General features: G+C 39.1%; 1 protein-coding gene across 2 annotated transcripts in view; it reads left to right on the forward strand.

The window, feature by feature from the left end:
- LOC118230272 (collagen alpha-1(XI) chain-like) overlaps positions 1-12,338 on the forward strand; it is a 105,035-nt gene that overhangs the window by 25,561 nt on the left and 67,136 nt on the right. Inside the window, exons 5-7 of one of the 2 annotated variants that reach the window (XM_035423139.1) lie at positions 4,701-4,826; positions 8,351-8,452; positions 9,472-9,564. In XM_035423139.1, coding sequence (XP_035279030.1) covers positions 4,701-4,826; positions 8,351-8,452; positions 9,472-9,564 — 321 coding nt within the window. The remainder of the gene's footprint in view (positions 1-4,700; positions 4,827-8,350; positions 8,453-9,471; positions 9,565-12,338) is intronic. The other variant, XM_035423140.1, reaches the window with a different exon arrangement.

Here is a 12,338-nt window from a genome sequence, read left to right on the forward strand (position 1 = left end):
TTACGTGGCTTTTTGTAAAGACTTGGTTCATCCAACCAAACACTTTCACTGAGTTTATGAGGTGAGAAGAGCTCCTTGTTGCCCCCTTAACTTCATGCTATGCACCTGAATGATCACCGCTGCCCCATTTGCAAGAAGTGGGGCATTCCAACTACAAACAATGCATTTATAATCGCAGATGTCTAGGAAGCCAGGGGCTGTCCCCTGCGAGCTTAGTGAAAATCTCCCCCCAGCTTATTACTGAATATGTGCTTCAAAAGGTCTTCTGCACTTGCCAGGTGTTCACAAACAAAAAATGCAGACACTTTTGTCTACCTGGACTCAACATAACTGTTTTCTCCAGCATATCTAAAGCCCCTACAAGACACACTGAATCAGAATATATGAATGCACATATAGCTATTGTCACTTTACAGAGAAATCTGAAATTTATTGTAACGCATGTCTTACAATGGCTTCTCTTGGTAATTTGTTCCTGGTATTTCACTGAATCCATTCATAGTGTTCGAAGAGGGATAATAACAAAAATTTACAAAAAATTGGCCCTTCACATCTGCACTCTTAATCATGGCCCCATATTTGATTAGCTACACAATTCTTTGCATTTCCTGTCTACTTTGATTCTCCAAGTTATCACTGCAAGTAACAATTGAGTTCTCCGTTAAATTAAAATCAAATGAAAGTAAGTATTTTGGCAGAGCAGTGGACAGGTTACTGGGCTTTTAACCAAAGGGGTGTTTAATCAAATTCTGGCTGGCACAATCCTTCTGTAAACAGCCCAGTGTGTAAAGATGTGATTATAGCAGAAGCTTTTTAAGTTTCTCCGGATGATGGGGTTGTGCCAAGCAGATGGTGCAGCAATGTGTTTTCAATTGGCCGTTGCAGCCAATAACTTTACCAAAAAAGAAGCAGTAGCAAAATTCTGCAGACAGCAGACTTTAGCCTGGATTTAATTAGCATTTTAATTTAAACATTCCTTATGAGTAATTGTGATTGTTTATTTTTTCAGCTTGGCAAGTTAATGTTGATTGTTGAACTTGGCCCAGTGTTCATAAAGAGAAAAATCTAAGTTACAGGAAAAGTTTCATTGAGTCCAGGACATAGGTGTATTAAGCCATTCCTCAGGTGTGGCTTAATACAGGGATTTGCTTCTGTTCAGCCAGCAGAGCATTAGTCAGGTCGGGAGCTGATTGGGCAATCACGCCTGGCTCGCAGTTGGCTTTCCAATTGATCCCAATTTTGTTGGATGGGGTTGAGATCAGTGCTTTGTGTAGGCCAGTCAAGTTCTTCCACACCGGTCTTGACAAAACCATTTCTATATGGACCTCGCTGTGTGCTTTGTGGCATTGTCATGCTGAAACAGGAAAGGGCCTTCCCCAAAGTGTTGGAGAAGTGCATAATCATTTAGAATACTGTCTAGATACTTGTCCAGATAATTTTGGTCATATAGTGCAATGCTTTTTTTCTGCCCCCCCTTTGCCCCTCCCACTGCTGTTGTACCAACCCTTGATGTTATATAGGTGATAATCTTAATAAAGATTTAAGAGTGCACTGCCAATGATGAGCTAATCTGGGAGCATCCTTCTAGGTCATACATGCAATTTATAGTCTTAATACTACTCAGGTTCAACAAGCACAGTAAGACACTGATTCAGTCATCACTAAGCTTTCAGTCAGGCTGCAGTTTATTTGCCCAGCTCAGTGTTCCCACTCTCAGTTTATTGCCAAGTGTAGCTGGTGCATGGGCTTATGTTATCATACACATACAGAATGTACCCTGCTGTGTTTGGACTAACTCTGCAAGGCCTGCCAAACAAAACAAAAAAAGAAAGATTTTTTGAAGAAGATTAGAAAAATGTGACATTGGGCAGTGAAGTTAAGTCAATGGCAACATGCAGCAAGATCGTAGGAGTTTCATCCATGGCTCTGGTGTTGATATTGTACTGTATATGTGTATGTATGCTTGTGTATTCCAACGCAAGTGAGTGTGTGAACATTTCACAGTGCTGCATGTGAGGTGAAACGTGAATGAAGTCCCTAGCAGTAGCTCATAATGTTCATTTATATTATCTGGAGACAGATTTATTACTTCACACTTTCTGCCAAACATCCTGCAACAAAGCCACGCTGATGTATCATCAAAAGCATTCTGAGCAGCCTTCAAATCATGCCAATGAGGCTGGAGGTCTGTAAAACAATATGAATAACTGCTGCACGAGAGTCTGAGGCCAGGGTAACTATGTTCTAGGAGCTCGTCTTAGGAGTTTTAGTTTTTTTTTTCGAGTGTTAACTCCAGAGCAAACAAGAAGAGACGTCATTGCCGTGTGTCAATTAAACAGAAACTGATACAATAAAATGAGCTGTGTAACAGCTGAGTGTAGTGCTGAGTAATGAGATGATGCAAAGTTGAAATTTAAATTAAAGCCTCGCTACATTTATGGTTCACCCTTACGATATTCCACTTTGTGCTTAATTTATGAACTATGTCACGCAAGAATTGTTTTTAATTCTTATTTTATTACTTAAAAACAGTTCATTGGTGTTAGCTGGATTGAATAGCTATCATAGTTTTATTTGCTGATAATTTTACACACATAGTTTTGCACACAAAATTAAGTAAACACATTAAAGGATATATTTTCTGTGTAGTTCTCTGAAATTCATGACCCTAGCAGAGGAAAAGTAATAAAATAGCACGTAGATAAAGAAAAAAGGAAATTACATGCAAGTTGCACAGAGCATACATTGTGTGGGGTCAAGCAGACCTGAAACGTAATAGCTGGGTTTAGTTCTTAAAAATTATGAGGCAGTAAATTTGAGTGTGTGAGTGTGCATGTATTAGGGTTGCCAGATGTAAAATTTGTCAAAACCAGACAACATGCACAGCTGGAAGCATGGTCACAAACGAGCCTTTAGACCGGGAACCAATGTCAGAACAGAACTACCTGTAAACTACCAGTAAATTTATTTTGTCGGTTACTCAGACCGGACTTTACACTGTCCGGTCAGGACTGCAAAGTGGTGATGTACAAATAATTTGAAGACTGGATATTTATATATTCGAAAAACGGACCTCCTGCAACCCTAGCGCGTGTTTGTGTCTGTGTTTGTGAATGTGATTCCATGTATCATTTGCATCTCTGCATGCTCGAGGTTGTCAAAAATAAACATTCCCTATCCATTGCAGAAACAAGTGTCAGAATGCAAATATCTGAAAAATGAACAACTTCACGTGCCGCCTCATGAAGATTTATGTGGTGGTCTTTCACAACATATATTTATGAGACACCAGGTAGTGGGGAGTAACACACCTCCTAGAGAGTTAAGCTCACACAGATGGAATGCCTGTTGTTATGTATCAATTGCACATCTTTATTTGTTTTCAAGGGCCACCCTGTTTGTGTTCATATTTTCACATGGTGTCAATTTGAGGCAACATCTCATTTTTATGGCATAGTATACCATAGACTGATTGTCACCCCCAGAGCTTATGCAGGTCAAGTAAGGTATTCATGTGGTCTTGTGGAGGCACATTTTCTGCAGTGGCTGAAATGATCCTGGTGAGGCTTTGGATTTTAACCTCCCCTCCCCCACTTTTGGTGGAGCATTTGGGGTGGGGGTATAATTTCCTTCTCCAAATGTTCATGAAAAACAGACCATTTAGGATGTTTTCACATAAGTACAGTCTCTGGTTATTTATCTTTCCATTCCTTTACAATTAAAGCACAACTCTACTGTGAAATGTGACTCTGAATCATTAATGCTTTGGGAAGGAAAATACAGTGTAACAGCCCCTGAGCTGCAGACAGACCCCACCCATCCAACGTACACACAAAGACGGCTGCCGCCTGCCATTTCTCTCTCTCCAACTCTACCATTCCTTCTGTCTGTGTTGGGACCCACTCAGCATCAAGCACAGGGTGTTGGTCTTATAAAATTTAAATCTGGCTGAAGTAAAAAGAGATATGCAAAGCAGAATACAAATCAGATGTCACTGTTGATATCATAATACATTTCATTGTTGTCTGCTTAACAAAATTCCAAAATAAGTATTGTTTTCTGAGAAGGAATGATGGCTGGTCAATTTTCACAGCCACAATGGCTAATTAACAGAAAGTTAATTTCCTCATACAAATGAATCATTTATGTATTTTTTTATTTATTGGCACTCATTTTGAGAGTACATTAAATAATTGACAATTGCTAAAATGATTCCCCAAAGTTTGATCAATAATTGTATATGTGAGTGATTCTATGTTCTAAAAACATAAAAATAAAAAAGTGCATTGTTTGATTCCTACATACTGAAAGACAATAATTAATATACCTCAATAGGCATGGAGCTTGGAGTTTCTTTTGCTTCCTGGAAAATACAGGATATATAAGGGTATATATCAAGGCACATTGTGCTCAGAACTGGTTGCTTTGATATCATATTAGTTCAAATTCCTGCAAAACTGTGTAATTCAGGTTGACTGGTTTCCTGTGAAGGAAAATGCCTAAGCCATGAGCATGAGCAATTTGGTTACCATGGGAATGCAGAAAGTATATATATTGGCAGTGATGTGTAGACTCATTTGGCTTAGATTGACCGTGCTTCCCAGGAGAATCGAGCAGCACCATGAGCTATGTGATCACAATGCAGAAGCGCAGAGGCATGAGGTGTTAACGCACTGTTGAATGTTATGATTTTTTTCCAGGGCGACATCCAGCAGCTGCTCATTGTGGCTGATCCAAGAGCTGCCTATGACTACTGTGAGCACTACAGCCCCGACTGCGAGACTCCCCACCGTGACACACCCCAAGCCCAGGAGCCCGAGGACGAGGTTAGTATCGGGGGCCCCATGGCCTGTACTGTATGTGACTACCAAGAACATCCCTACGCTTGTCCCTGAGGGCCTGCTACCTGGAGAGGGGCCTTACCAACCTCTGCAGCCTATTAGAACAGGACTTTTAGAGGTGTTCATTTTCAACCACTGAGCTCACAGCACACATTTGTTCTAGATTGTTTACATATGAGGACTTAAAAAAAAAAATTGTGTTGATTCAAGAAAAGTAGCCAAGGGAGTACAGCTGAATAAGTTGCTTTAACTATTTGAAGAAATATCTCTATTTGTCTTTGTCCATATATTTCATTTCAATGTGGGGTTTTATGATTACTGGCAGATACAGCTTCAGTTTTACCGTCTCATAGGGTTTAACTTAGTAGTCGATTTCATAATCGAAATACAGTGCATTCTGCCTGGCCTTTTGGTATTCATTTTTCCTCTGGCAGGCAGACATTTTCCTTTGGTATTTGACTAAATAGCGGATGAGATCACGGTGGAAACTTTTTTTTTTTCCGTGAAGTCTGAGTCCACTTTGGAGTTGCCTGTGATTTATTCCATTAATGAGTTCTGCAGGTTCTTCCCTTTGCTCAGACTGAAACTGTACCCCTCTACTCCATAGCCCTCAAACAAGGCTGAGTCTGAAGGCCCAAAGCATATTGTCTTATAAGACCATCAAAAAGCTTTTAAAACAAGGAACACATTTCTTAAATGTAATTATAACCAACACATTCCCAATCATGGGAATGTTCAATTTGCTTACTATAATGTTAAAAAAACTGGATTTTATTATGCTAAAATCATTTGGGAAATCAGCTTGTCAATAGTGAAAGAAATTAAAGACGTGCAATGCAGCCTGATTGGTCTGATGACTGCAGCTTGGCTCAGCATGCCCTTTGTTTACTTAGAAATTAAGGCTCCCCATGCTGTTTTTCAAATGACTAGAACGCATCTCCCATCGCTTTATGGCTCGGCTTTGGCTTTCACAAATTCCTTCCCAAGAGGCTTTGCTGCACAACGCCACATGCTGGAGCAATATACCTGCTAACACATGCGGGCGGAGGTGGAAGAGGTTATTATTGCAGCTAGATATTTATGACTTTCATTCAGTGGCCCTGCCTCTCACGGCGAATGCTCTTGGCCAGGAATGCGGAGAAACATAAATTGACATGCTCTACTGGCTCTCTTTTCCACAGTCCTTCTCTGCGGTCTGGTGGAAGGTGGCCAGCTCAGCAGACCCTGAGTTTTTTTTTATTAGCTCAGCTGCTGTATCGGGACTAATATTTATTCATCCCTGATGGATGTGGAGATATCAGGATTCGCCTGTTAACTTAATCCGTTTTGTCTTTGTTTTGACTGCTGATGTTCTTTAAAAAAAAAAAAAAAAAAGAGCAGGGGAAAAAAGAAAAAAGCGAGACCAGGAACTCCCTGCAAATATGCAGACAAAAATAAATAATTAACGGATGTGTTTGAAATGTTTTTCAGCTCATTACAGTTTGGTGCCTTTATTAAAAATGTGAAATGTATTTACTTTCTGAGAGCTTCTGAGTAAAATATTTTTACAGCTATTTTATTTATGTGGTTGCAGAGTTGACTGCCATTTTTGCAAACATTTTTGTGTTTATTGACGTCTCCAGTGAGGCAGAAAGGCTTCTGACACAGAGCAAATTTATAATAGAAATTATGGCAACACCAATAGACCCAGAGCCTGATGGTACCTGGACAAAGTTACAGTTATGCCACATACAAGCTCCATGCCATTCGCTTTCCTCCCTGCCAAATGTCCTGCTTGATGCTCACTTGGATCTTTTGCTGCTCCTGTTGACAGGAGGGGTGGTGACACAGAGCTTTCCACAGGTTATGTGACGTGGCATACACAGGGACCCAGAAAAATATTGTATCAATTAGCACAGGCCACAAACTGAAACCTTTTCTTTCTGAGACTAGATTTCACTATTGTTCATGGTCAAATATATTTTTTTATGCTGAAGTTGGCCATGAGCAACATTATTGCACTGTATGCTTTTCTTTTTTCTTACATTGTCAGCACTAAATTCATGCTCTTTTACTTGTGTGATGCATGTCATGTAAGCTCTATGTGTTAAAATATAACAGCAATATGGCTGCGAAGAGATGCTGACATCTATGAAGTATGACACTACATATTTGCACAAATTTTTTTCTTCTTAAAATGAATAAAAATAGATGTGTGTGTGTGTTGTGCATACACATACACACTATGTAAGTGTGCAAAAATGTGAGAAAATGTTGGTTATTACTACTACCCATTTACAATGCTATTATAGAATATAAATATATAATTACATACATTATATAGTAAAATGTATTCTATGCATTGCATTTATTATAGTGGAAATAACTGACATTAAAATACTGGATTTAACATGATTTATAATTTGGTTTAGCTTGCTGATGCATAGAGAGAGCTCTAGAATGTTTGGGACAAAGCTACACTACATGGCCAAAAGTGTGTGAACATCTCACATCCAACAAGTCATCCATAATTATGGGCATTAATATAGAGTTGGTCCAGCCTTTGATGGTATAACAACCTCAACTGTTCTGGGAAAGCTTCTGGGAAAGCTCTGGGAATACTAGATGTTGGAGCTTTGCTGCAGGGATTTGCTTCCATTCAGCCAGAAGAGCATTAGTAAGGTCGGGCACTGATTGGGAAATTAAGCCTGGCTGCAGTTGGCTTCCCAATTGATCCCAAAGGTTTTGAATGGGATTGAGGTCATTAAAGTTTTTCCACGCTGGTCTCAACAAAACCATTTTTATATGGACCTTGTGTGCCCGGGGGCATTGTCACACTGAAACAGGAAAGGGTCTTTCCCAAACTGTTGGGGAAGCACATAATCATCTATAATGTCATTGTATGCTGTAGCATTAAGATTGACCTTCACTGGAATGAATGGGCCTAGTTCAAACCATGAAAACCAGCCCCAGATCAAGTGGTGTCCAGATACTTTTGGTCATGTAGTGTATTTTTTCTTGATTTGGCTCAGTATGCCACACATTTTCACGTGGTTAAAATGCACATTCTCAGCTTTTGTTTTTGCATTTTGGTTTCACCATGTAGAAATTACAGCACTTTTTATAAATAGTCCATAGCATTTGAGACAAATGGCTTCACAGGTCACATGTATTTTAATTTGTCAGGTGTGTTCAGTTGCTTTCTTAGTGCAGGTATAAGACAGCTTTCAGTGTCTAGTCTTGATTAAAGGCTTTTCATTGCCTTTGCAGTCAGAGTACAGATCCAAATGAAGAAAAATGTGTCTTTGTCCCAAACATTATGGAGCTCACTGTATGGCCATATTCACTCATGTTGCTTAATTTGCTTCTACTATGGCCATACGTTAAATGCATAAAATAAAAATGTAAATATGTTTAATATTTTAAGAGGTTTGGTATACACATTTGGTTACAAACCCAATGTGTTGTTTACATTTAACACTGGCACATACTAACAGTGCTGTGCTTCATTTCCTTCTCATTGAATCCAGTACACCACTGATTTAGAGTACAGTGAATTCTATGAGTACAGTGAAGGAGATCAAACTGAACCTGCAGTCCCCCCAACTGAAGAGGCCTATTCCGAAACAGAGGTAAAAAAAAAGTGTCTTACTATCAGTCCTCATGGGATTCACTGTTCCCCTCCCCCTTAATTAACACCATGGCCACTGTGTGTGGTCTGTCACTCTGTCTGCCCCAGTTCATCTCTGTGTGTAACTCCACCTCCTTCCTCGCACCCAGATGGAAGACCACCTGAAAACCCTGGGTGTTTATTACTCATCCCTCTTTCCTCATTCTGTTTCATCTGTTTCCTCCTTGTTTTATGAGCCCTCATGTTGTCTTTATTCCATTCATTCTTTCACCGCACTTTTTCCAGAAAATGAAACTTATCTCTTCAGGCAAAGCGAAGAGAACCCTAAAGTTGTCTAGCTCTATGGCTGGACTGCTAAGGGATAAACAGGTAGCTGCTAAGAAGAAGCAAGCGATGTCCGACTACCAAGCTACTGCACCGTTGAAGCCAGCAGTTGCTCTAGGGGTAAAGATAGAGCAGATGAGCACATCAAGACCTTTCCTGTGACTGTAACAGGAAAATCTTTGATGAAGACTGAAGCTCCCTGCCTAATCCGCTGTAGACCATAGAAATTCTAGACCAAGGATAGGCAAACCTGACCCTGGGCTTCCAGAAATGTTTATGTTCTTTGTTCCTTCTAGCTTGATTACACCGTTTGATTAACCACATGCATTGATTAAACTTTATGATAATTAAAACCAGAAACATCTCTGGTACTCCAGGGATGCCTATCCTGCTCTCGACCAGTGTTTCTCAACCCTGGTCCTGGGGACCCACTGCCCTGCATGTTTCCCTGCTCCAACACACCTGATTCAAATGAATGGGTCGTTATCAGGCTTCTGCAGAACTTGATAACGACCCATTCATTTGAATCAGGTGTGTTGGAGCAGGGAAACATCTAAAACATGCAGGGCAGTGGGTCCCCAGGACCAGGGGTGAGAAGTACTGCTCTAGACCATTAGTAGTTCCTAGTGACATGCTCCTTCTGTTTTAACACTGTTATTTTTCTTCTTCTTCTCTTTCAATATGACATGAATGCAGCTTAATGTTGATGGGGAATATTATACTGACAGTGAAACTGACTACGGAACTGTAGAGGGTTATCAGACACAGGCTCCAGTTAAACCAAAACAGGTAAATGTTCCATGTTTCTATATTTTTTATTTGCTTTATGTTTGTGAACCCTGTGAAAAGACCAATGTACCTCTCGGGCTGGTTACTGGGAAAGTACAGAGAAAACCATGGATGACAATGTGAGTCAATCTGTAGCAACTGCTTTGTGTTTTTTTTATTTTTTATTTTCTTAAAATGTGTATATATACAACATTTGGAATAAGGCTAGAAATAATAGTAGGACACTTGGATTAAAGCTAGTATTACAAAATACAGATTAAAAAATATAACATCAAATTCCTGTTTGTTCCAGCCCCTTGAATTTACAACCGTAATGCCTTTTGGCACTTCTTTTAAGTGTCATATATTATTTTAGAGAATTGCAAGTGCATTCATTCTATGAGGAACCAGTAAATTCAGCATTGATATAGAACATTTACTGGCCTTATTTTGTATGTTAAAGATGGGTAAGGCTGCAATTCTGCAAAACCTGTCAGACTTTAATGTTGTACAATGTTTGAGAGGGAAAAAAATCAAGTGAATCACCACAACCAGTTTCCATTTTTCCATGTAGTTGCAATGTGCATTCTCATTAGTTCTCATCAACCCATTTAAAATTGTTTTTCTTTTTTGCTTTAATTGTTTTGCATTTATTTAAGTACCATCCAAGATAATAACGGTTTTGTAAGCAATTAAAAAGTAAATTAATGTATAAATTCTTAAGGACAATGCAAAGACTGGATGAACTGTTAAGGCCTTAAATCTCCATTCCTAAAAAAAACCTAACATACAGTAACTCTCAAATATTTATGCAAGAAAAAGGTTGAGAAATTGTGTCTTTAGAAGTGGCACCTGACAGGTACAGGGAAGCATCAGGGAAACACCTGCTGTGACACCTGCAATGCATTCAGACTGGCATTTCAATGATGGAAAGTCATATCAACAGATCACAGTGATGCCTAGCTTTGTGATATGCCAAAAAAATATAAGCCAACAAAACATAAGCTGGCAGGTCAGATCAGGACTGCTTGTTCCAGGAACACCACCATCAGTTTCAATATCAAAGCCTTTTGTTACATTTTTCATTTAATTGTGTCTTAATGTTGGCAATTTATCCACTCTTACTCTAAGAGCATGGGTTGCTACAAGCATTCACATCACTTCCTGCAGCCTGCATAAAGTCTTTAGCTCAGCAGCCAAATCATATTTCTTTGTACAGTTTGCACCATACAATAGTTCTATTTGCCTTTTCATGGCTGTCTGTGACTCCAAAGAAAAGACCAATATGTATCAGGAGGCTGAGGTTGTGACAGAAATGAAGAAGGAGGAGACATGTTAAGCACATTAGCATGAGTTGGCATTCATTACAGGAAATGACATCAGAGTCATCAGTTCTTCTGCCAAGGGACCCAAAATGCTCACTTGACGTGGTAACCAGATCTTCTGGCACGCTGTGCAGTCATGGTTCTTCTTCAAAACCTGCAGTCATTTATATGCCATTTATAAAGAGATGGAAAACCACAGAATCATAGCCCTTGTGGATTACAGTTGGGCAGCCATGCGCTATGACATCATTTCATTCCTTGCTCAAAATGGGCAGCATTAAATATTTCTGCTTTGAAATCTGTTGATCTGCATCCGTAAGCGTTCACTGATGGGTAAGTAATTCTGAGTGTTAGAGATTGAAGTAATGAAAACAAAAGCTGAAAGCAAGTTAGAAGTCCAAATAAAAGATCAAATAAAGAAAGATTTGGATGGTAGCCCTGTGTTTGTTTTGAAAATTTGGTAGTTGCCATCTAAAAAAAAAAAAATCTCTTGTAAGTACAAATAAAATAATGAAAACCATTCCGTGAGAAAGCAAAAAAAGAACATTTTAATTTGAAGAGAAGCAAGCATTGTGCCTCTTCATGAACCTAAAGGCAAAAAAGGGTTGGCTTGGTGGGCAAATGAGCCTCCAATCTGCAGAATTACTGTGGTAATAAAGGCCTTTATCAAAATCTATTTTGCTTTCTGCTTGAAGAAAATTGGCTCAAATTTGGCAAATGCAGCTTTACCCATAATTGACATGATTATATGGCAAGTAATTGCTGTTTTTAAAATATTTTCTTTAGAAAAGAGAATATTTAACTGCGTAGTTAAGCCACATTGCTACAAAGCTATGCTTTTCTGGATCATGTTATGCGGTCCATCCTCCAGTGAGATATGACATCAAAGCTGTTGCTCCTGCATTTCTGTGCTGTAGCTCATCACATCATCTGCAACATACTGATTTAACGGTTCTGATCTGATTGATCAGTGTTGCTGCAGGGTATTTGCAGCTACTGTAGCACTCTGTAAAACCATGTTAACTATAGGCAGACTACTGGCTGAATGGATATGATGCGACAGGTGAGTAAGTAGCTTGGTCCATGTTGATCCAGGGCTGTATAGGTGCACCTGTTGCATTATATATATATATATATATGTATATATATATTGTGCACACATCTAAATGATCCAAGCCTGTCAATTGCACGTATGTATTTCTCCCATTGTTATGTATTTAAGAGGTGTGTCAAGTACTGAGTACTTTTCAAAATCTTCCAAAATTGTTTAAAAATGTTAATTGATCACTCCTGTGTTCATATGAAATAAGTGAGAATATCAGTGCTTTTCTGTACATTGCTGCAGGTTATGTATTTTACACACCTCAGATGTCATTTTTTGTTTTTAGCAAATAATTAAAAATTGGCCTAAAAGGTCCCTATTCATACTTGCAATGTACTTTGGCAAATTTAAGACATGTATGTTGTTTG

The sequence above is a fragment of the Anguilla anguilla genome, chromosome 6, assembly GCF_013347855.1.
Source record: "Anguilla anguilla isolate fAngAng1 chromosome 6, fAngAng1.pri, whole genome shotgun sequence".
Classification (NCBI taxonomy): Eukaryota; Metazoa; Chordata; class Actinopteri; order Anguilliformes; family Anguillidae; genus Anguilla; species Anguilla anguilla.